We start from the raw sequence: 26440 nt of genomic DNA, 5'->3' as shown, positions 1-26440 counted from the left end.
GCAGTAAGAAACCACTCGGCATTATGCTGTGGCCAAACGGTCTCGATGGGGTGTCGCGGGGGGAATTGGAGCCGAACAGATTTGGTGGCGTGAGGCTGTGCTGATCCCCGATCAGCCATGCGGGTCTGCATATGCCGGGTTGCACTGTGGTGGTCGGAAGGGTCAGGTACCTCTGAGTGGGGAGTGTGTCGGGTGGGTTCGCTTGTGCCGGTCCGGTGGTCGCAGGACCGTCTGCCGGTTTCGGGGTGGGATGTCGTCCGCACTCGCCGCTTCGGTCCTCGGTTCTTTTGCTGACCTGAGACCGCTCCAATGGCTGAGTTTGAGTAACTGCCAAGTTGGCGTCGGGTTGCTGGCCGTATCCATACCGCCAATGCACCGATAGCTGAGTGGAGGTGCCGGCCTCTGATATGGAGTTCGCTCCAGAGGTGGTTGCTGATCCGTTCTAGGAATATCCAGACGCTTTCCGGTGGCTTAGTGAGGGAGCGTTGTGGCGCCGCTCGTGCTTTGGCCGCCATCTTGATTGGACCTTTGTATTCCCGGGTAGCTTCATGTTTCGTCGCTTTTTGGTGCTGTGAGGGGGGGGAAATCGTCCCCTGCGAGGACCGGGATATCCCCCGCCGGTCCAGAGGGGGGGGCAGCAGGGCAGTCGTCTGGTTGCGTTTGGGAGCAGGTCCTAGGCCGGGGGATCGGCCGCCTCCCCCAGGCCTCGGGCTCCGCTCCAGTTTAGGCCGCATGGTCGGAGCTTGTGCTTGCAGTGCGGAGCGATGCAAGTCGGGTGTCATTCTGTTCCCGGTAAGGTTCTGGACCCGTTTTTGGATCCCTTGTGGTGCTGGCGTCGTTTTTGTAGCCGGGTTTGCCAAGATTCTGTCCTTTTTCGCTGGAGCTCTCAAAGAGCACGTCCTGCCATGATGGCTGTCAGGCCCCGCCCCCCCATTCATGGCTATTTCAATCCCCATCTTGCCTGTTTTCATCTCAAAATGCATCTTATTTTCTTCTTTTTTGGGGGATTGATGTTTTACACTTTATACCTATGTTTTATGAATTAGTCCTGAGAGATTTCGCAGATTTGGAGAAATCCTCCAATAGAAATAGGACTGTCATTTAACAATCTTGATAAAGGGGAAATTTGTGTTAAATGGTTTTTATTTTTGTCACAAATAAAGCAGTTGAACAGCAACATAGTGATGCATATGAACTTGCACCTACGCAGAGGCTAAATAATGCTTTACATAGCAATAACATACACCGGCACGTCTGGAGCATACAAGATCTAAGTTACTTTGAGGAATTACAAATAACCATATGTGAATCAGGTGTCTGACATGCGAAAGACTTGTATTACAAAGCATAGAAACAGGAAAAAGCATTGTTGCAATGGGGAAGCATATAAGAACATTATCTGTTTAAATGATAGTCTAAGGGAGTAGTGGAGCGTTTGGAAATGCCTCCGCTTATACTAGTCTGGGGTATCTTCTTATTGGCCTAGCTGTACAACCTGACACCTTATTTGTCGTGTCTAAACATTAAATATCATGGCGCCAGTGATCCGTAACATTAGATACAGTTGCGTGTAGGACTTTGTGAGCGAAAAGTGCAGGATGGAATTGTTGCTGGTAGGATAAGAACTAAACTATACAGTAAATGCTAGAGGATATTAAAACATTCATTGACACTCATATCATAACCTCCCCTAATAGGGACCAGAAAATATCAGCCTCTACTGTACGGTAGAACGTGCATCCAGTGGCCTGTATGTAGTAGCGTTCGTCAATGGTTATCTTTCAGCAGGTGAAGTAGTCCTTGGGTGGTGCGTGGTGGCGTGGCAATTTAGGTATTAAGGCACTGCAATTCTGCACGTATGTATCTTAGACTGTAATAGTAGCTGGTCACCTTAGAAGGTGAGTGTTACGCAGTGTATAACTGGGTGGGTACTGTGAGTAACTCTAGGCTAAGGCCCTTTTGGGCGATATGCGAGTAGGTACACGTCTGTATTTGGACCAAATAGTGAGGGTGAGAGCAGTCACCGAGTTGAGTGTGTAGAGGTCTGATAAAGGGGAAATTTGTGCCCTCAAAAGCCTAAAGAGAAATAAGGATATTCTCATCAAGAGCAGGTAAGGGAGGGGCGGGTAGTCTTGCTTGATAGACAAAACTACTTGAAAGAAGCCTTACGTATCCTGGGAGATAGGGAATACTATATGGAACTTGGTTAAGACCCCACAGCTCAATTCTCTAAAGGGTTACGTACCCTGATTGATGACGCATACAGTAGAGAGACGCTTGATAAAAAGGACAAAGCTTATCTCCTTTCCTTGGCTTGGAATGGACCAGTTTTTTTTACTACTTACCCAAGATCCATTAGGGTGGATGTTTATATTTTATTTTTTTCTATAGTCTTTGATAATTCGAAAACACTGATCAGCCATTGATGGAGTTGAAATGTGAGACCATCTAGATTGGAATAGTTAATATATTTCAATTTGTAATGCTGGCCATAGTTTTTTTTACAGCTTTTCCTGAGTTTTAATTGAAGTTAAATATTCATATGCGCATATTTTAGTAATGATTGCATACGTTTGCTATTTGTATGTTTGTATAAAAGTTGTTGCCCTGTTATATTAGTACAGTTTTTTTTCCATTTAATGTTTTAAATACATATTACTCAACTTTTCAACTTCAGAAATTGGACTAGAAGACGACAGAAGCAGGGAGCACATTTTGTATTCCTCTTCACAAATGCATTACTGGCGTGAAAACTATGCCAGTTGAGCAGCAAACCAATTACATTTATTTATATACCGCTAAAATATTCTACAGCGCTGCACAAAAGGAAACAAGACAAATATTTAATTCTAATAAAACAAAGTGTTGCATCCACACTATGCTTTTGTGAAATGTCTTGTCGTGTGCCCAAGAAAAGAAGCTCCAGAGTCATAACCCAGGGCTAGTATCCTGCCAAATCTGCAGTGATTGAAGGCATGCAATATTGAGATATTCCTTTCTGTGCCTTTGAGATTTGTCACAGAGCTTTGCATGTTTCCATCCACCAATCCAAGCAGCTCATCTCATACTGTAATACGCCACTGAGAAAGTGATACTGTAACAGGTCTTACATTGGGAAAATAGTCATGCTCTTCTTTTTGACTTTTTAATGCTTTCTTAAAGTGTTTTGTCTTTGCTCATTTAGTTGTGCCTTTGTCATTGTACAATAAAGACTCTGTCCATGTAGATCTGGAAAGCTTAACAAAAACATGAGCAAAACATGACTAGACTTATCTGTTAGTAACTGGATAGTTGTTTTAAAAGGAAACACAATCCAGTTTTATGTGTTCTTTTGGCATCTATGCACATCTGTTAAAAAAAAAAAAAAAAAATCACAGCTGATTGAATTTTTTAGTATAAAGCAAGTGTGTGGCTGTAAATCAAGCATGTCAAACTCAAAGTCTAGCATGGGCCGAAACAAGGTTTACGTTCATGTGGGCCGCAAAAAATAAATAAAAATAATTAAAATGTCATAGAAACGTAGGTTTATTTTGAAAAGTACAGTATAAAAAAAACCCAGTCTCCCTCCCCACCCCACATACTAAATCCCAGTTCCCCCCTCTAGCCAACAAGCAGATTCCACTCGCATTGCCACTGCCAGTATTGCGACTCCGGAGTCCGGCCTCTGGTATACCCCACCGTCCGCACCCTGTGCCATATCTGATCCTCCCGCTACTTCTTGAAATCCTATGAGGGTGGAGCACGTCGATGGAGCGCGCGAGGGAGCAGTGAGGAGCAGGAAGGCTGAGCTCCCTCGCTGCCGCCAGGAATCTCTCCTCCCCGGGCGGGTAACTTTTAGCAGAGTAGGCACCTGCAATGTGGAGAAAGCGGGTGCCCACTCTGCTTTAACACTAAGCATGCACTCGTGGCTCGCCAGGCCGCAAAGATGTCCATTGTGGGCCGCATGCGGCTGCGAGTTTGACATGTTTGCTGTAAATGCTTTATATTTTATCTTGGTTATTAATTAGCAATGTTTTTTTGGTTTTTTTTTTACTTTACTGTACCTTTAAAATAGGCACACTCTGATCTTCTGTGTAAATGTGTTATATGATTTGAGATGAAATAATTATTCCCTGTCCTGAATTCATCTCGCTCCTACAGTTCTGGCCATGACAAATTATTTTCATCCTAAGGAAGGAAAGTATAATTTAACAGACAGGAAGAGTTATGTATATTATTTAACAAGGATGAATGTTCTCTCATTGGCATTTTGCTAGGGTCGATTTCTAAGACATATGTACATTCTAGCTAAATAATAATAATAACATAGTATATAACCAAGAAAGGTACATTCAGATTACTGTGGTTTCCAAGTACATCCTGAGGACTATAGTATTCATATAGGCATGTTAGCTATATATTTCTTAGTAATGTGTTAGCTATATATGTATGTGGGTTAAGCTAATATGTGAATTGCAAAATGCAAGATTTGGGAAAGGAATGTGACATGTTCACCCTAACTTTAGCACAAAATATGATGATTCTTGTTTTACTGAAGTGTTTAGAGTTACTTGTGTTTTCATAAAACAAAGCTTTTGGTTGGAGTAATCCTTTCTGTGGTGCCTTCCTCCCTCTTCCGTATATAAATAAATAGGCTCTTTTTCTAGCACTGAGGCCAAGTTCTCCCCTCAACTCAATCTTCCTCTTCTGATATCACTCCTTCTCACTGGAGGAGGAGGTAGCGTAGGAAGTGCAGTCTGAGGGGAAGACAGAGCGGGGGGGGGGGGGGGGGGGGTCGCTATTGGTGGTTTTGCACCAGCATGCTTTGTGTACTTGCGTATTGCACTAGTTTTGCACAGCATTGATATATATCTCCAGGCTGGCTAATGATGCTCCTATGATGCTGCCAGAGATGGTGTTATACCTTCAGGAACAGAGGGGTTCATCTGTGAATGTGCAGCATTTTATAGCGAAACACTGCACATACAGACTCCAGGCACCATGACCACTTGGAATCACTGAAGTGGGCATGGTGCTTGGAGTAACCCTTTAAAATACTGAACCTAATTTATAGATGCATCTTAATTTTTAAACAAGAACCATACATATGATACATATATGATGATGGGCAAAATGCTTGCTATATAATATCAATATTGGACTCATTTGCCTGGGGATACAACATAAGCAACACATGTAAAAGCTTTCTTAATAATCTTTCTCAATGAGCATTCAATTGACTCCCTAGAGAGGCCATCAGTTTTACTGATATGTATTAAATGTAATGGGAGAGTGCTGCGATTGATGGACTGTCTAGGTGAATGGAAGCACTCCACTCAGATTCAGGCTCCTAAATATTTAGATTGACTTAAGTCTGGTTGCAGGGTTTATAAATCGACTATTGAAAGGAATAGAGTTTGCATGTGACCTATAAAATTGTGTCTGAAACACACATACTAGTTGTCGCATATCTCATTTTACAGTGTAGCTATTTTTAGACTTGAGATACTTTAAATTGTTTCCAGGCATATATTACATATGGTGTCTTGAATGAACAAAGTCTCCCAGAATAAAGGATTTGTCTCCCAGTAAATGTAGTCAACGTAAGGAATAGAAAGGTTACAGTGCCCCTTAGGGTAGATAATCCCAGGAATACCAAAGAACAATAGGAAATTCAGACATAAATATAGGTTTTCCCAGAGGCCTTTAGTGGAATGTTTCAGGAATTATTTGAGCCAACTTTAAACGGATGGCACTTGCAGTCAATGACTTCCTTTCCTTCAACTAAAGTTTTGCAGGAACTAATATCCCTGTGATGTACCCCAGACAAATGCATGGATTTTCTCTTATTCTTTGTAATGAACACTTATGGAAAAAAAGCATTAGTAACATAGTATATAGAATGTCTCAATACTGTAAGCTGGTACTATCTTTCCCAATTATGACATTCTGACTTTAAAGCTTTAAAGCCCTCCATTCTGCATATATGTATAACCCTAAAATTAACCAACTGGGTTTGTTTTTCAAATATGCCCTGCCTTATATGTAAACATCATTGGTACACCTAAAAGAAATTAAGTGTATGTCCTTTATCTTTAACATTTTATAATGTGTATAAATATGTATTACGTTTAGAAAAGGTTAAAGAAAACCCACATCAAATTACATTTCCAGAATTAATAAAATTGTAAGTAGGAACAAATCAACTGTTGAGTTTCTAAACCACATATCATCCAAGCCCCACGTTCTCTCGAGGGAGCAAAATGGTGATATTATTAAAGAGACCCTGTAATTTTTTATTATTGTTTTGGTTTTCTTTTCCCTTTTGCTCCCTGTATCTTAAAGGACCACTCTAGGCACCCATACCACTTCAGCTTAATGAAGTGGTCTGGGTGCCAGGTCCTTCTAGGGTTAACCCATTTTTTCATAAACATAGCAGTTTCAGAGAAACTGCTATGTTTGTGAATGGGTTAAGCCTTCCCCTATTTCCTCTAGTGGCTGTCTCATTGACAGCCGCTAGAGACGCTTGCGTGATTCTCACTGTGAAAATCACAGTGAGAGCACGCAAGCGTCCATAGGAATGCATTATGAATGCTTACCGAAATGTCATTCCTTAAATTGCATAACTGTCTGATACATTGATGTTTCCCTACCCCATGCGACTATTGCTCAAGACAATACGAACATCTGCTCTACCCTAGTTCATAAGCGGATCCCGTAAGCCACCCATTTGGATTTCTATTACTCCAATCCCCCACAGTATGACTAGCGTACCAGACCCCGACGGGTCTTTGCACATACCACCACACCCCTTCCCGCAGACCCTCCATTCACAACCCACGCCACTCCACCCTCCTCCAACTGTCCCCCAAACCCTCCATCTCGAGTGACGACTAGCTCACACACGCACCCAACTAGGTCTTCTAAAACACACAGGCATAACACAAAATGAAATTTTACTCCCACAACACCAAGGGGCTGAACACGCCACACAAACGGAGAATACTATTACAAGACTTGAAAAGCCACAAAGCAGACATAGAATGTCTCCAAGAGACACACTTTGCCACCAACAGAATCCCCACATTCGCTCTCCAAGACTACTCCACACAATACCATGCAACCCAAACCCACTCCTCAAAATCGCGAGGAGTCTCTATTCTCTTACATAAGTCCTTAACTACAGAAACGCTCCACATCAAAAAAGAATAAACATCCCAAGCCACGACCTGAACACCCTGAAAACACAATTTAACTATGAATGGAGACAAGACCACATAAAATTCCTAGGGGTTAACTTTACGCCCACACCTGCCACCTTATTTAAAGCAAACTACACTAAACTTTTAGGGGAAATCAAATCCATCACACAAGGATGGAAGGGTAATCACTACTACCGACAACTCAACTAACCCTAACAATTTGGGATGACTACCATAAAAAGATGGGCATACTGACGAAAATATCCCCAGCCCTCCCGCTAGAAGCATTGAGCGTAATCATCACGAACTTCAACTACAAAATATGGAACAAACACGGCGTGCGAACCCTTTCCCAACTTGTGACAGATGCTCACCGTAAACATCTGCCTGACCTCCAACAAGAGTTCCACTTACCCGCAACAGCCACCTTCTCCTACAGGCAACTGCAAGCCTGGTTCGCCCTACAAACAAAACAATCAGCAATAACCTCACCGGAACCACCCCTACTAGAAGTAGAAAAGATTTGCCTAAAAACCAAACCGGCTAAGAAACTGATCTCACTGATCTATGCCTCGGAACATAACTAGCCCTCACAACACCCCCCCCCTCTTTTAAAACAGCATGGGACAAAGATATCAAACACCCACTCACTGAAGACCAATGGCAGAATATCTATAAAGCACATAAACAAATGACCCTCTGCATGAACCATGTGGAACTCTCCCGAAAAGTACTCTACAGGTGGTACCTGGTGCCCTCATGCCTCAAGTAAAGCTTCCCCGGCTCGTCGGACAAATGCAGGAGATGCCAGGCGGACAAAGGCACTATGATCCACACCTGGTGGCATTGCCCACAGCTCACGACATACTGGCTAGAGGTGGCGAAATTAGCAGCAAGATGCACCAAAACGCACCTACCACTCTTGCCTGAAATATTTCTCCTTCTACTACTTCCGCGCAAACTACGAAAAAGCCACAGATATCTCCTATACCACATCATCATCTCAGCACTAGCAACCATAAGCAGAAGATGGAAACAAACAATCCCACCAACAATAGACCAATGTATCAAAGCGATAGACGACTCCAAATGCTATGAACTGATGGCAAGGAAAACAAGACCAAAAGCAACATACTACTCTACAGCTTAGGAAATGTGGGACAAAAATAAGTCGGGACCTCCATAAAGAGCTCTTACCCAAAACACCACATATGGGCATCGAACCACCCTCTGATCATAAGCTCCACAATGGCAGCACTTATCTCTCCATGCCACCACCCCAAAAAAGAAAACAAGATGAATCTAACCCTCACTCTACGTCACTACCCCCCTCTGCCCCCCCCTCCACAACCCCATCCCCCCCCCCCCCCTCCCTCCCCATGGGAACAATACAAACACAGGCATACTAGCTCATGCTGCCCTCATACAACGACCCACACTCCTAGGGATAAGCTAATGAACCCAAGCAAGTTAGGTACGGCCCCAAAAGCAGCAGAGACGAGACACAAAGACAACACCACGCAGGCACACCCCCCCCCCCCCCCCCCGACTCTAGAACACCCTAAAGAACACACAACTTCTGTAACCACACACCAAAAGCAGAAAACCCAACATGAGGTACAAACGAACAAGGGGCTAGCAGCAAACCACTACAAATGTGCATATCTGTCGAATCTTGCATACCTGAATCAAAATGCTGGTTGTAAAAATGACTATGTGTACATGTACTAAGCATGAATACTGTATGACTACGTCGTCCCCCTTATTCTCTTCTGTAACCCCATCACTCCAAAACTGACAAAATAAAAATTGTCAAATTTCAAAAAACACCATGAGCCATAAACCATATTCGCCTTGAGCGTAATCATAATGAAAAATAAAGGTGTGCCTAATTAAGATTAGAACTTGTATAGATAACATGAAACTTTGCTCAATGAAAGATCTGCCATAAGTACTCATGTGCCCCTAACCATTTCATCATATACTATGAGTGTAAAAGGCTTAAACTGTGCTCTATAGAGCGTTAATGTGTGTTGTCTCTGTTAGGGAGACTACAATAATGAAAGCAACCTGTAGTATGATAGTGAAATGTGACAACAGTAGAAAAGGCTCAAGACATAAGAAAATGACAGTAGGCGATGTCCTTAGATTTCTCTTACTTATCACCATTCAGGTTCCTGGATGAACCTCCACTCATCTTCTCTGAACAAAATGAGCCACTAGGCTAGGATCACATGTAGGAGTGGTGCGTGGCTTACCTATTACAGGAGACAGTGCGGACAGTTCTAATTCTTGTAAGAAAGACAAGGACTACAGAGAGTCCCTTGCTGGGTCACTGTCAGGGACCGGGGAGAACTCAATCTGTTAGCCACTCCTGATTCTTTCAACTGATATGTCACAGGCTTAAGCATTCTGCACTACTGAAGCATGGACCTCGCAATGTCATGGTTGAATGTGAGGTGTGAGTACTTGAACAAGTAAATTGTCTTGTCATGAATAGCTGCCATGACATGTCACTTATTGTGGAATGAGGAACAGCAGACCACGACATCCCCTGGGACATTAGACGGTGTGGTAGGGGACTTCAGGAGGTGATATGTGGGCCGACCACTATGTATATCCAGTATACAGCGTCCCGGCAGAGTTGTTTCGGCCGGCTGGTAGAGATCTTCCACCCTGGCATCGACAAGTAAAGACTTGAGTCGGGGAGGATGAGTAAGTGGTAGGTTGGATGGTTCACAATACACAATTCATGTGATAAAATTGTGTGAAACCCACAGGAGCTCTGAGATATGGTGTCTGCTCTGCTCGCGTGCTAGCGCCACCTCTCTTCCCCCCCCCCCCCCCTTTTTTTTGACCTTTTGCAAATATGATTTTTAATTTCCACAATTTACTGATTAGTGGATAAAACACCAAAATGTATAGACACACACATAAATTAATGTAGAGATTTGCATTTTAATATCCCCAAAACCTGCTCTGTACTGCCTTTTTTAGTTCCCTTAATAACAGCTGTACAAATGTGGATTGTGGTTAGCATTAGAATGTTCTGGTAACAGCCAATAAGCATTAAAAAAATATTCATTTAATCACATTGATTGAATAATAACATTTATGTTTTACTGTTACAGAAACACAGTTTAGCGTTTTAGGCTTGTCCTTTAATCAAAAGTGTTTACTGCAGTGTACTTCAAAGGATGTTCTGGAGTATAGCAAGAAGATTAAAAAAAAATAGAAAAAGTTGGTTCCACATGGCAAAGGATATTTCTTGACAAGGTTTGGTTTTATTTTAGGCTTCCTGCCCAGGGTACTTTTAGCTGTGTTTATTTTTATTCTATGAAGTCATGATCTAATAATATCGCTTGATTACTAAATATACATATTTTTTTAATTCAATTGGCAATGTTCAGCCGGCATTGATTTATTGGCATAATACATTAGGTTGATTTGCATTTACTTTTGATTTGCTCTTTAACCATTTTAGTCCTAGACACATTCAGTTTGTATATTTCCCTTGTATTCTGCCTACTTGATTTGAATTGAAATATTCTTTTTTTAAGGGGGCTGTAACCTCTTTTGTCTGTTCAAAGTGCAGTCAGCCCATTGTGCCGATGCAGGGTAATAACGGCATGTTCCTTGATTTTAATCAGCTACTTCTATTCATTTGGATTTCTTCATGAATACAAAGTTTGCAGAGTTGAAGCCAGGAACCATTTGTTATTATATAGAAATCGAATGACCAAGCAAGTGAATTATAAATAATGAAATGGAAATGTGCTTTACCCAGTTTGGTGCCTGTTCCTTACTGAGAAGTGTTTCACTCTGACGCAATTAGGAATAACAATTCTCTGTGGGCTACATTTTTTACCTACAACCAGGCTTTTTATTAACTCAGATTGTTCGGTGTGTAATCATATCATCTGTATAATTGATTATGGCATTTTTATATGCCCATTCTACACTCACCAGTCTAAAGATATAAAATGCATCATTAATCCCTGTACATTTCTTTCACATTGTGTTATCAACCATAGATAGAATTTCTTTGGATACATCTGTGCAGGTTTTGATGACATTTTATTCATTATTGTAATAGTATTCGTACATTTTGGTTGCTTGCCCTAGCCAGATTTATCAGCTGCAGTGGAAGAGAGGTATGCTCTGAATGCTGACTACGAAATTAGAAGTGGCATACATGTGAGCCAAATAAAAATACAAAGTTCAGCATACATCTCTGTCTATTGATGCATTTTATTTTAAATCTCTTTTATTTTCTTTAAATGCAGTGCCTCTATGTGTTTTAGGTTGAATTGGTCTGATACAGAGTTGTCTATAATATTCTATAGGTTATTTGATGAATTGAAAGATAAGAAAATGTCTCCATTAACATATTTTTTTTTGTTTTTAATTTGTTTTGTAGTTTAAACGTTATGTCAGCAAGCTTCGTGGGAAGAGCACTGTGTTTAAGAAAAAACGTCAAGAAATGGCAGAACTGAGTGCAGAATGCGGAGTCCTGCAGAGAACGGAACAAGTTTTGAAGCACCGCCATGACCACATGCAGCAACAGCTGGTGAGTCCCAATTACACTCTTCTACTCCATGAGCAGTCACTGGTGTACATTTTAGCAATCAGGAATCAAGAGGTTCCCACTATCCATACAATTTGCTGGAACCTCACCAGTCAGCTAAAGTTTTCTTTGTAAATGATAACAATTGATTTTTCATGGACCCAGTGTACATGGAATCACTTAGTGCCAATTCAATATTAAGGGCTGTTTGTTTTAGCAGATTGATTGGGCAGACTGAATTTCTGCAGATCTGTGATAATCTTTTCGAAGTCTGCATATTTCACAATGTACCTAAAACTAAAGCCATTGGTACAGTGGCCTTTTAAGTGCAGATATAATGTTAACTGAATATTATTGCAAGGTTGTTGTACATTAGAGTTGTGAAAAAATAGTTTAAAACGGTTCGTCTGAATCATATGCTTTTGTTTTTATCCACACCTGAATGAATCGATCCATCCAGGATTTACCTGTGTATAAGACTCCACAGGTAAACCCCAGAGCCTCTCAAACAAGTTTTTGCACAACTCTATGTACATCTGTATCAATGAAACATTGTAGATACATCCTAGCTGTAGGTTCAGAGTGTATTGAATGTATCTATTCCAGTTTCATTTACTGACTGCAGAACGGGTAATGGTTTTCCTCGGGTAGAAAATAGGTTGACCTTGGGGGCTATCCCTTGCACTGACACATTAACATCTCTCTGCATATATATATATATATATATATATTCACATAGAAATATCAGTTTGAACATAGGTGACCCAGTGTAATCTAATCGCAAGCCCTAATAACTTGGGAGTCCATGATTCCATGAATCAGTGACATTTGGTTACCAGGTTTGGCATGTGCCGTCAGAGAATCTTTGAAGTCAGCTAATTAACAGTTTCATATTCTATTGTATCATCATTAAGTGACAAGCTATGACCAACAGTGGTAGAGATAAAAATAGTATAGTATTAGCAGAACTATATGTCAATGCATTGTCATCTCTCTTATGCTTTTTATTTTTGTTTAGCCTGTTGAAGGCAAAAAATAGTTTTTTTCATCAAAATCTGAGACCCAGCGCCCACTTGGAATATGCTTCTTCTTTAGGATTGAGACTTTGTAGATCTGCTGATGGCTATGAGAGCCAGGCACAGAGTTCTTAGGGACCAGGGTGTGACTTTGTGCGCATCTTATTCCTTGGAACCTCTTGCTCCTTTTTCCTACAACTCATTTCCTACAATTACATATATGTATCATTTAAATGCATTGCAGAACATTTTGGCATTTTATGTACGAAAATATTATTGATGGCATGGATTTTCATTAGAATGTAAGGAGTTAAGTAAGAGTAATGCACAACATTAAAACATACTTTACACACAGCTTTATAATGTTCATAACGTTTCAATGCTAAAAAAAACCTGTTAGTTATGGTCTTTATGTGTTCTAACATTACAATTTCTTCTGTTGCACAGTGATGAGTAAAATTATGGATTTCTTTCATAGAGTAGAGAATTGGTTAAAAGTGTGAAGAACACTTCGTAAAATATTAAAAAGCCAAAGTGCAAAGAGATTTACATGGAAATTGATTGCTCTGTAACTTCTGGAGTGGCTTAGACAAAGTGCATCACTCAAAAGTTGAAGAGAAGCCAAACATAGCTTTAAATACAGTGCTACACTAGATGATATTCTTCATGTCCTTTAAGGGCAGCAAATGCAGCCTCTCTTCAAATTACATGGTTCTTAACTGGCTATTTAAAGGGGCACCTTTCACATGACAAATTAAAGAGAAACAAAAATAATACCTGCAACTGGATTACCAAATTTGCTAGCAAAGTAGGATACATTATATTTCCATCATAAAGGCTAGCTTAGACGCAAATTTGTAATGTTGTAATAGCCATACCAAATGGTCAGAAAAAAACCAGTGAGCAAAGATCACCGATTATCAAATTCATTTTGACACCTTTGCCACATTACCACATGTGTATTCGTTATTAAACAGAGACTTTGGCGTTCACTTATTTGTGCAAATAGAACTGGTTTGTAGTTTTGTGCTTAGCTATGGTTATGCAATAAAATTACTAACATGGGGGGGCGGGGCCTGGACTTCATGGCGGCTGGACGTGTCTTGCTTGAGCTCCGAGCTCGATAGCCCCTTCCAGGCTGAGTAAATGCATGCCAGCCAGCCGGGACCCCCACAAATGCCTGACCTGAGTCACACCTACTTCGGGAACCAGCCGAAGTGCCCCGGGTCTGCCGCCCGCGGGTACACAGAGCGCCTGTCGAGGGTGACGGGAGTGAGGCCTAGCAGTATCGCCGGACAGGGGAGGCGGCCGATCCCCTGCTCTGTGCGACCTAGTGCCCTCCCAAGCCTGCAACACAGCCCTGCTCCCCCCCCTGGACCGGTGGGGGTTATCCCGGTCCGTTTACTCACACAGAGCGCTCACCCTCAGGACCCTCCAGGGCGCGGCCCCAACCGACGGACGCCACGAGGCCCAAGGAAAATGGCCGACAGCAGTACACAGGACCCGGCCCTGCAGAGCCAACGGAATGCGACCCACTCACCTCTGGCGTCCGCGGATACGCTGGATGCCGCTTTTGAGATCTTCTGGGCCAAATGGGAGGCCCGCTTGAGAATGGCGGCTCTGGCTGCTCAGACGGTACGGGAGACTCGGAGACGGCATGCAGAGGAGTTGCAGAGGCCCCGACCGGGCGAGACGACTCCAAGCATAGCGACAGCCGACCACAGACATCCACCTGGGCAGATGCCCACCAGGAATAAAGCAGCAGCACAATACTCCCGCGGGCAGACAACCGCTAAACACAGTCATCGGAGATTTCCTCCAAAAAGCAGCCGGAGAGCATTGAACCGCTCCCCACAAAAGAGGAAAGCGGACGCTCTGCACCTGCAGACATGCAAGAAAAAGCATGGAGAATCGATCCGGTCTAACACCCATCACAAAAGACTGGCAAATGCATATAAATGCCTACCCAGAGACCCATCGCACAACAGCAAGTCACTAAAGCAACACCTACAAAACAGGGACTCTCAAACCTACTTGACCTGCGATGCCGAAACCCAGTTGGACTCTCTGTGTGCTCTGCTGGCACCGACGACAGGAGTAGGCTGACTCCAACTGCCATCACACGGCTAGGGCTGCCACCACACCACCAAGCCCACGCAGCCGAAGAGGACTCTGACTCACACCATCCTTATCAAGCCTTGCCTCTCTAGCAAGGGCCACATTAACACAATTAGTTTAACAACTCATACATGTTTATTATCCTAGTGAAACACCACACTTATTGTATATGCACCTGTGAGCAATGCTACACCACCACATGTACACCCATACCCCATGCCATAGACGGTTAGGCACTCACATGTGACACCTGACAAACACCCTGTACTTAGCCTAGCACATCTACTGAAGCATAGCTTAACCTGTAAACACAGCTATTGTGATCTTGGTCGACCATAAGCACTGTTTAATTTGCTGTGTAAGTGTGCAGCCTTATATGACACGGGGTGCCTAGTCTACAGCTGTTGCCCATCGGGTGTTCTCCCTTGTTTTGTTTTGTATGCTTTTACTTTAACAATATAGTTGTCTAAGCTAGTTAATATTATAAGAAACGTACGCATTCCCATTTTCTTACTGCATAGGCGAGCAAGCGAGATTTAACACTCATAAGTCGAGTGATAGAATGCCCTTGTATGTACGTTCTCTGCACGAGCCATGTTTTTCCTCCTTTGTCCCTCCTCTACCTATTTCTACATGGCATGTGCACTATGTTCACATATTGAAAACTAAACGTCAACCTAAACTATTGTTCTACTATAAAAGCTATAAAAATGTGCCTGTATAACGTATGCCATGACTTGTACTATGTTTACCTATTTTACTGAATATCGCTGTTGTGGCGCATATCGGCTATCTGTTTATTCTGTGCACACCTAAAATAAAGAATTTAAAAAAAAAAAAAAAAAAAAAAATTACTAACATGACTAAATATGCACTTCCAAAGCACACAACACATGTGATTGGACTGCACCTGTGTACGTTTCCAGAGAAGTGTGGATAATCGCATATCTATTAAAGTTAATTCATTTTCTATTGTTTGTTTTGTAGCAAACAATGGAACAAAAAAAGGGTATTTCTGGCTACAGTGACACACAAGAAGAGTTGGAAAGGGTATCTGCCTTAAAAAGTGAGGTGGACGAAAAAAAAGGACGGACTCTTGATGACATGTCTGATATGGTAATTGGGCACTTGCTTTTTTTTTTCTCTCTCTACTATTTTAACCATGTATGTGATTGTATAGCATATATAGCACTGCAATGCACATTAGGTTCCCACTCTGCTGATGTTGGAGGAGGCAAAGGCGGTGTGGCGCTGGAATAAGGTGAGTGTTTGTAGTGTTTTTAACCTATCAACAGGTGTGATGGGGGGAGGGGAGGGTCCAGAGGGACACCATCAGCTTTGTATTCTTACCACTATATTGTTACTTTAAGTTATAAACAAATTTAATTTGTTGACTTTGTTTTACCAAATGTGTGAAATGTATTAAATATGCTTATTGCAATTATTAATAACTCCTTAATAAAAATGGTCCTTAAGGACAAATGTATTACATATTTATATATAAAAGGCAAATATATTACTTACCTGATTGCCACCGTTCCAGACAGTCCCCCCTAGGCAAATTAGGCCCCCGCGGGCCATGTGCTCGAGCGATCACATGGCTGCAATAGGCATCCATAGTGCTGTCTGCAGGGGGGCTGCCTTAACTGAAATGCAATCTCCCTGGTTCTTTTAAAATAAAAATAAAAAAAGTTAATAAATTTAAAAAATATGTATATATGATATATCCCTGTATATATAAATAAAATTAATATGAAATATATATATATATATATATATATATATATATCCACATCCATATCCATAATTACATAAATAATACAGATTGACTTCAAATATATAAATATGTATATATATTCAAATTCGACATGCATATTTATGTAACATTTTTATATATTTAAGTCATTTTATTGATTGTAATTTGAGGGACCTGCCTGACAACCCAGGGAGAAAGTCCAGAGAATTTAATTTGCTAGCACTGTATTTAACCCTGTAACTTTCCATGACACCCTAAAACCTGTACATGGGGGGTACTGTTCTACTCGGGAGACTTGGCTGAACGCAAATATTAGTGTTTCAAAACAGTAAAACCCATCACAGCGATGATATTGTCCGTGAAAGTGAAGTTTTTTTCATTTTTCACACGCAAACAGCACTTTCACTAATAATATCGTTGTTGTGATACGTTTTACTGAAACACTAATATTTGTGTTCAGCAAAGTCTCCCAGTATAACAGTACCCCCCATGTACAGGTTTTATAGTGTTTTTGAAAGTTACAGGGTCAAATATAACACATTGAAATCTGCCAGATTGGTTATGTTGTCTCTGAGAGCATATGGTAGCCCAGGAAAGAGAATTACCCCCATGATGGCATAACATTTGCAATAGTAGACAACCCAAGGTATTGCAAATGGGGTATGTTCAGTCTTTTTTAGTAGCCACTTAGTCACAAACACTGCCCAAATTAAACGTTCATAATTGATTTTTGCATTTTTAACACACAAACAAATATAAATGCTAACTTTGGCCAGTGTTTGTGACTAAGTGGCTACTAAAAGAGACTGGACATAACCCATATTGAATACCCTGGGTTGTCTACTTTAAAAAAATATGTACATGTGAGGTGTGTTTCAGAGATTTATGACAGATAACAGTATTACAATATCACTATTGATAAATTGTAAAAATATATATTTGAAACCGCAATGTCCTACTTGTACTTATAGCCCTATAACTTGCAAAAAAAGCCAAGAACATGTTAACGTAATGTTGGGTATTTCTAAACTCAGGACAAAATTTTGAAACTATTTAGCACTGGTGTTTTTTGTCGGTTGTAGATGCGTAACAGATGGGGGTCAAAGTTAAAAAAGTGTGTTTTAAAAAAAATGTTTCATCATATTTTATATTTTTTTTTATAGTAAATTATATGATATAATGGTATCTTTAGACAGACCTTTTAATGGTAGTAAAAACTGTATATAATATGTGTGGGTACAGTAAATGATTAAGAGGAAAATTGCAGCTAAACACAAACACCGCAGAAATGTAAAAACAGCCCTGGTCCCAAACAGTAATAAAATTGAAAAACGGTCTTGTCCCTAAGGAGTTAAAAACTGTTTTCCATGTCAGGTAAAGAAATTGAATTCCATGATTGCAGATAAGAAGACTGCATTAGCACCTGTTATTAAAGAACTGAGACCTCTACGTCAAAAACGTCAGGTAAGTTGAATGTTATATTTTTATGATTTGAATGTACTTTTTATTTTTTTGCTTGATTTCTATATGATACATACAACTATCCAAATAGTTTAATATGGTAAAAACACTAACTGGGTTGCATAATGTTAGGAGTTAGATGTGCTAGATATAGCACTCAGCCATGGTTCAGCTCAATCAATGGTCACACACAGTCTGTGCATGTATACTGTATATATGCATGTGACTCAAAATTTCCACTACCCATTAGCGAGTAGAAATTCACCCCAGCAAGGAATGCTATGGCTTGCAGTGGTGAGTAACTTTTTCAAGGCTTGGGTAGTAGCATAGGATGACACATTTTAAAAGAGACGTGTGTATGTGTTTTTGAAGTTCATTTTGAATTCCCAACAATTTTCACTTTAGTGAATAACCTTGTATTTGTGTAACCAATTTCATTAATGAGGCACATGTGGGTGGTAGGCTTGATAAACGCAGACAAAAAGGATCATGTTTCCAGTATGTATCTAAATAAAAGAGATGGAGCACTCCCAACAAACACATATTAAGAGGGTGCTGTTGAAATCACCAAAAATGGCACATACTAGTGAACTGTGCACGCCATAACAAACAACATATAGATCAAGGTTACATACATCATCTGTTAAATCTGGGAATGGATACAACATTAAGGTTATATATTAACTTGCATAAAACTCTGGACATATTATTATTATTGCCATTTATATAGCGCCAACAGATTCCGTAGCGCTTTACAATATTATGAGAGGGGGAATTTACGGTACCTATAAATCTATAAATAGGACAATTATAAGAAAACTTACAGCAACGATAGGTTGAAGAGGACCGTACTCAAACGAGCTTACAGTCTATCGGAGGTGGGGTGCAAAACACAATAGGACAGGAGATATCAATCAAGTAAGGTGGGAGTGAAGCAGAGCTGGAGGAGAGAGTAGAGGTATGTGAGGTATAGGTTACTCTGGGAGTCATAGCAACAATTATTTCAAGAGTCATAGATACATGGTTTCTGTGATTTATATGTTATGAGCAATGGGAGTCCCAGGTAGACCCAGACACATTCTACTGCATTGTTCAGTCATCCACCCTGCTGTGCTTTTTGTTTATTTGCATTAGCTTGTTATATATTTGAAATATACATTTACATTTTATATTGAGGTGTTTGCACAAAAGACATAGTACATGTCATTTCTAGGATCAAATGACAAATGTAACATCAGACACACTAGCAACAAAAATTATACCTCATATTTAGTTTATTATGCGGAAACAGCATGCGTTACATAAGTAAGATAGCACGGTATACTCAAGTAGTCAGAATAGAGAAAACAAAACACATGCAGGTAATGCAAATATTAAGCATAACGTGGTTGTATTGCTATGGTAAAATGTGCCAGTAGAAGGATTTGAAGGCATGCCACCAGTTAAATGTGCCCATTCACTGATCCCAGGTCAACTTATGCCCTTTAAGGGCACAGCACAGTCGATAATAAGTAGCCTGTGGCTCAAAGGCAAATATTGGCATGAGAGGGGACTCACAGACTACTTCATCAACGTTTTCGCCAAGTAGTTGCTGGTCACCCGGTTGGTATGAGGTCTAGGCCCTCTTTGGCAGGAGTGGTATCAATACAGGCTCCAAACTTGCCTCAACCGATGATGCAGTGGTCTCCAACACCTATACGTCCTTTGTTCACTTTGTGTAGGTGCCCCTTTGTGGGTACCCTCACCCTGGATGTGAGGATTACACAACCATAAAGGGGGAGGTAAGGTAGGTATCGGGCTCATTCCCAGATGCCTTCAGGTGGTGTCTGAGCTTGGACCAAAAGTCTTCAAACAACCTATCCAGATAAACCAGGATAGTGAACAGCTGGTTTCTGGAGTCGATTGAACACATGGTTGTGTGCCATTCTAGAGCTGACAGGGTGGCTTCAGCTTGTCTGTTGATGCTGGTAGTCAGACACTGCAGCACTAGCAGTAAATACTGGAATAACTCTCACTGGCGGGGGAGGGGAGAATGGGGGAAGCCTTGCAGATTAGAAGAAATAAAAAGTTGAAGGGATCGTCCATTTCCCCCTCAGTATCTGTGAGTAGGCCGCAGGTCTGCCTCAAGCCAGATTTGCCGAATGCGACTGGACCCGCAGATGGAGGCAAGGTTGCAATGTAGCTTCAGTTATGTGCAAGTCTTGAAATGCAGACATTAGGTCTCTGAAAAGGCATATTAGATTTTTCCTCTGAGCTCTCTGGATATGAGCCCGATCAGCATGGCGTTCAGGCTCCGCTCCCAGCTTATTATCTTTCGGAAAAAAATTATGACTAGCTCTGCATCCATCTTTTAAATTTAATTAATGGGACACTATAGCCACCAAAACTATTTTAGCTTAGTGAAGCAGTTTTGGTGTATAGAACATGCCTCTGAAGTTTCACTGTTCAATTCACTGCCACTTGGAACCTAAATCACTTTTGTTTCTGTTTTTGCAGCCCTAGCTACACCTCCTCTGGCTGTGACTGACAATCCTGCATGAAAACAAAATGGTTTAATTTTTTATTCAGATGTAACTTACTATAAAAGTTTTTATCTCCTGCTCTGTAAATGGAACTTCAATTACATACAGGAGGCTCCTGCAGGGTCTAGCAATGTAACATGCCTCCCTCCCTTATATGCAAGTATATATAAAATCCTAAAAATAATTTATAGCTATAACTAACCATATTACTGTTTTCTATCAATTTGTCCTAGCCATGGTGCGCATAATGCTTTTCCATAATGCTTTTCCAAATGACAAATGTCAATCTTTTGAATAAAGTTGTGGTCCAGGCACTCAAGGATCAGTTAAAACAGTAAACTTATATGGAAAAGTGTTTCAATCGCTAGGAGATATTTATCAACTTGAGAAAGATGATCTAGAGATTCAAATGTTGCACTTTTCCAAATAAATCTGCTGTTTAAACTGATCCTTGAGTGCCTGGACTACAACTATCACGGTAGGGTTAGCCAACCCTAGGTCTGGTTGCACCAGGACTTTTGAATTCCTTCTTTTTTGTTTAAATGTCAATCTTTTGGCAGCCCATTGCATCGTCAATGAAGCCAGTAGGTCAGTGTGATAGAGGAGCTGCAACCTGCTTTGATAAGCATTGTTGTGCTACCAAAGCAGGATCAATCAGACAAGAGGTAGGTGGGTGTTACAGATCACTCTCAAACTGGATCCATTAGGAAATGCAATACATCATTTATCTTTATGATATATCCTTTGCTTAATGCACTGGAATCTTTTAAAGTGAACATGTCATTGCCAGGAACACCATTAAATTACGCCATGATTAATTAGAATTTACCCGTTTTAACAACAGTTCAGTTCTATACAAAATGTTCCACACAAATCAAATAAATAGACACTTAATGGTGATAGAGTGTTGATTCTATTCCTTTCTGTGATTTATTTTCTAAGGTTTTTTTTGAGACTTTATATGTAGAATTACCCAACACTGATTGGTTTTTAAATCCACACACTGGAAAGAATTTGCTGTTTGTTCATTAAGTACTAAAGGGATTAAACGCCATGTGTGCTTAAAGAATTTATCATTAACCAGCTGCTATTAGTTTCTCCATGTGTGAAAATAAAATGCTACACATCTGCTTACTTTAAGTAAGCAGCGCTGCATATGCCAGGATGGCAGGTTCAAGCAGCTGATTGACAAGAGCATGCATAACGTCTCTGCTATGTGCTGAGAGATGGCTGTAATCACTGACATGAATATCATCCCTTTTGACATTAGGAACTGACCCAGGAGTATGATGAAAAGAAGGCACAGTATGACAGCTGTGCTGCCGGACTGGAGAGCAATCGTTCCAAGTTAGAGCAGGTATAAGGTCATATAATGTTTGTGCTATTCAAGAGTTTTATTTGATCTGTTTTGCACAAATCAAGAGTAGTTTGTATTTGTTTCAAAGCCGGATTTGCCATAAGGCCACCGAGGCAACGGCCTTGAGACAGCCAGACAATTCTCCTGCATTGGGGCCATGCAAGCCTACATAGGAAATATCCAGCAGGGTCAGCGCTCAAGTATGGCCCTCTGTTTTTCTATTGTATCAGAGCTTTTTAAAAGCCGCCTCAACTCCTATCCCCCACACTACAGTCCCAGTCCTTCCACTACAGCCACTGTCTTCCCAGTATAGTCCCTATACCCTCCCCTACAGGCTACAGTCCCTACTCCGCCACTTCTGCCAATGTCCACCCTGCCCAGCCCCTTTCCCCCTACTACATCCCCTGTCTCCCCACTGTAGCCCCTGTCCGCTAACTATAGCCACTTTATAACCCTTTATTCACCAAGGGGGACAGATGGGCAGACCTTCAAAACTAGGGACAGGGACACTATAGTGTTAGTTTTCCTTGTGTTTCGAATGGTATGCAAATTAATGTGTGTGTACCCCCAATTCCTTGAGGAGTTTAAGCACATGACCTATGAAGGTAAAAGACTTCTTCGTTTTCATACTATAGGTAGACTTATTTGATTACGGTAATTAGATTTTTAAAAATAACTTAACTACATATTAAGATGATGAAATTTATATCATACTACCAATATAAAATAATAGTAAACTTTTGCTTTATCGCTGAATGAGGTGGATAAATTAAAATGACTGCATTTTTACAGCCTCATTGTGTATAGAAACTTCACTCACTGCAAATCCACTGAAATGCAATGAGACACATATCATTAGCACAAATATAAGCTTGGGTAATATTACTGAACCACCAGCTCTTTGTCACATATCCTCTCGCTACAGCTTAATGGCCAGTGATAGCAGGATTCTGAGACATCTGGTCAAAGCTTACAGCACAAGCGTTTGAGACCTAAAATTGATTATGGTTCTTAAAACATTTAAGTTGTCCTGTGATGTGTAGGATTTAATAATTTTTTTAATTTTTTTTTATCTTCTTCTTAAAAACCAAGGATGTGCGAAGCTTACAGGAAGAGTGCAGCCAGGCTGAAAGCCAATATCACTACATCAACTTGATTAAAAAGGTTTGCCTTGTGGATTTATATGATAAAATGTTCATTTTATAAACAAAACATGCACCAATTCACTCTGTTCTCCCTTAGAGCATTGAAATGCAAATCAAGCGCACAGCAGATGAAATGAAAGCGTATGTTTCTCCAGATTCACAGGAAAGAAGGAAGTCAATCAGGTAACTCACCTTTTTGTATTTACAACTTTATAAATTTTATATGTATACATACATCTCTTCGGCATTGTTTTTTATTTCAACATGTAGGCATTGGCTAGAATAGCTAAAAATAAAGATAGATTTGTACACAAAATGAGTGCTGCCACACATAATATATTCAACATTATCTTCTTTGTTCTAAAACATGATGGTCATTTTCATAGGTCAGGTACAATATATATAATTGGACATGCAGTTAGAGAGGAAATAGAGAGCTCTATATAAATATTTATTATGATGGACCGGGAACTTCTAATGGAGGTTGAAAAGGAATGTAGCAGACAAAAATGTCTGAGCAAATGGTTGGGGAAGATCATAGAATATAATGTGCAAGCTTTGAACAATTAAAGGTTTTATGAGACAGGAGGTATTATTGGTGGATGATTGATCACCGTGGTTTTTAAAGTAAGGTGAAGGGAATAAGGATGGGATTCAGTTACAAGTGGACATCAGAGTTCAGGGAGAAGAACATTGTGAGAGAAATGATTCACATGGCAACAGCACCACTGTAGTCTCACCTTGTTCATAGTTGATTTTACTGTATTACTGCATAGTCTGCTGCTGCAATCCATCCACTTCAGATTTGACATTTTAAATCATTAGAGCTGATCAACATACAGTGGTTATGCTTATTTGAGCATTTGTAGCCTTTCTATTGGTTTGAAGAGGTCTGACCGTTATCCATTGGTTAATTCCTGACAATTCAGGTTTAGGGTCAGTTTGGTTTTGTAAAATATATTCTGCTGGTCACTTATAAATAAAAACAGATGTATACAAAATTGTAATTTTGACAATTCTCTATAAGTGTATGGTATTCTTTTATAGGGACAGTATAGTCACCAGAACAACTACAGCTTATTGCATTTGTTCTGGTGAGTAGAATCATACCCTTTATGCTTTTTGCTGTAAACACTGTCTTTTCAGAGAAAATGCAGTGTTTACATTACAGCCTAGTGATAACTTTACTGGCCACTCCTCAGATAGCTGTTAGAGATCCTTCCTGGGTCATGGCTGCCTAAAATGCATCCAAACATTCAGTATATCCTCCCTCTGCATGCAGACACTGAACTTTCCTCATAGAGATTCATTGATTCAATTCATCTCTATGAGGAGATGCTGATTGGCCAGGACTGTGTTAGAATCATGCTGGATCTGCCCCTGGTCTGCCTGTTTGTCAGTCTCAGCCAATCCTATGGGGAAGCATTGTGATTGGATCAGGAAACCACTTCTGATGATGTCAGCAGACTGCTTGTTTTTTTTCAGGCAAACAGCATGCAGAGTTACAGCTTCTGGCTTGAATACAGTAAGATTCTGCTATATTTATGGAGGCATGAGGGGCGCAGGGGGGCTAGATGGTGGTTTTAACACTATAGGGTCAGGAATACTGTGATGTAATTCCAGTAAAATACAAGTTTAGCAGGCTAAGATTGCCACAAGGCATATGTATGTATATGTGTTTGTAGTATCAGTTAGTTAATTACACGTAGCTAAGATACTGTTATCACTGTACTGACCAGGTGCAGGAATGTAAGAACTGGAATTACGCGTCCCTCTCCTTTGTATCAGATGAGCCACGTGGTTAGACCGGATGGATGAGTTTAGACTCTATTTATTAAATAGGTTAAGGGTATGTGTGGGTGTAGTTAATTGTGGGAGGAGCTACAGTGCTATATAAGGAATGTACTCTATGTATTCAGTACTCAGACTTTGCTGTATTTTGGTGACGCTAGTCCCTCTGAGTCCCGATCGGTGATCCAATAAAGAATCTCTTCCTTCCTGAAGAAACCTGTGTCCATCTCTCTGTGCTTGGCTTCCGTCAGTTTCTCCGGTATCATTTGGTGCATTGGCCGGGAAGCTCATCGTTCAACGGTAGCTGAGAGGCAGAGGCGTGAGACGGTCTATCTTTGCCCACGTTCTCTACGGCTGCACCCCTGAACTTCTGCGTGGACCTCCCTTCGTCTCGGCGCCACTGGTCTGTTGTCCAGGAGATCATCGGCCTCTACGTGAGAAGTGCTGGGGTGTCCCCGTCGATGAGTGTGAACTCAGGTTCAGGAACGAGGAGGTAAGACAACTGCTGTTTTAGACGGCAGGACCCACTAGGGGTATACCGATTGTGCGGTAGGCCCAAAGGGGTTTTGAATCTGTGTATCTGCCCCCTCTGTCGGAGGGAAGGAGCGAAGGCGCACCGCTCGATCGAACGCTCTTTAGTCAGACCGTTTGATTTGGTTAGTCAGGCGGGGTCCTGGTGTAAATAGCCCTAGCCGGACACCGGTGTCTTGTCTAGACTAGCGTTCTAGGGTGTATATTACGTTCGCTAGGTCGGAGGGACCGGGAGACTAAGCGGCGCCTGTGTAAATTCGGTTCGCTAGTTCTCATCCTATCTGGGCTAAGTGGGAAGGCGTGTAAATTTGGAACCCACTAGACTTTTGATAGTGCGACTAAGAGGCGCCTGTGTAAATTCGGTTCTCTAGCTCGCTATATATGTGGTGATTGGGCAGTGTGGCTAACCAAAACGGGTGTATATAGTTTTAGGTAGTCCATTCAAGGTACTGGCCAATAGTTTAGTTGGGAATTGTAAATGTGTTAACGATTGTTTTAGTAAAGTGTATATCTTGTTAGATAGCGCGAGCTCAGCCGTCTAGCGAGAGTGTTAATAGTGTGTTGCTGTATTAGAGTGCACGGTACCATAACCCTGTATATTTACTGACATTATATAATAAGTACTAATCATTGTCGTCCATTGCATGTTTAACACCATAACCACTAATAATTGTATTGTGACCTTAACTTGTGCTTTGACCTATGCTAACCGTACTGTAACCGCTATTTGTAAAAGACGATGTTACTGGGGTGTGTTATAGACGGGTAATTCGTATATAGAGAATTATAGCGTGGGTGACTGTATAGTTACGCCAAAGGGCATAATATTGATTATATAGTGACTGGTGTAACAGCTGTGTGTGTACGGGAATTCCCTGAGTGTTTATTGTTATTGTGTACGTTTCACTTGGTAACCGTACCACGTGGTGCTGTTGCCAGAGGAAACGGGTGTGACTGTTGAATAGTACGCGTGTATAGTATTCGTTGTCGACGAC

General features: G+C 41.0%; 1 protein-coding gene across 1 annotated transcript in view; it reads left to right on the top strand.

The window, feature by feature from the left end:
- The window catches only part of IFT81 (intraflagellar transport 81), a 155551-nt gene that overhangs the window by 82004 nt on the left and 47107 nt on the right, over positions 1 to 26440 (top strand). The window contains exons 12-17 of the mRNA XM_063454252.1: positions 11602 to 11751; positions 15870 to 15998; positions 18013 to 18102; positions 21892 to 21978; positions 23071 to 23142; positions 23221 to 23306. Coding sequence (XP_063310322.1) covers positions 11602 to 11751; positions 15870 to 15998; positions 18013 to 18102; positions 21892 to 21978; positions 23071 to 23142; positions 23221 to 23306 — 614 coding nt within the window. The remainder of the gene's footprint in view (positions 1 to 11601; positions 11752 to 15869; positions 15999 to 18012; positions 18103 to 21891; positions 21979 to 23070; positions 23143 to 23220; positions 23307 to 26440) is intronic.

This window comes from Pelobates fuscus, chromosome 5, assembly GCF_036172605.1.
Source record: "Pelobates fuscus isolate aPelFus1 chromosome 5, aPelFus1.pri, whole genome shotgun sequence".
Lineage (NCBI taxonomy): Eukaryota > Metazoa > Chordata > Amphibia > Anura > Pelobatidae > Pelobates > Pelobates fuscus.
The sequence above is the reverse complement of the archived record's forward strand: the minus strand, read 5'-3'. Positions and strand labels throughout refer to the sequence as shown.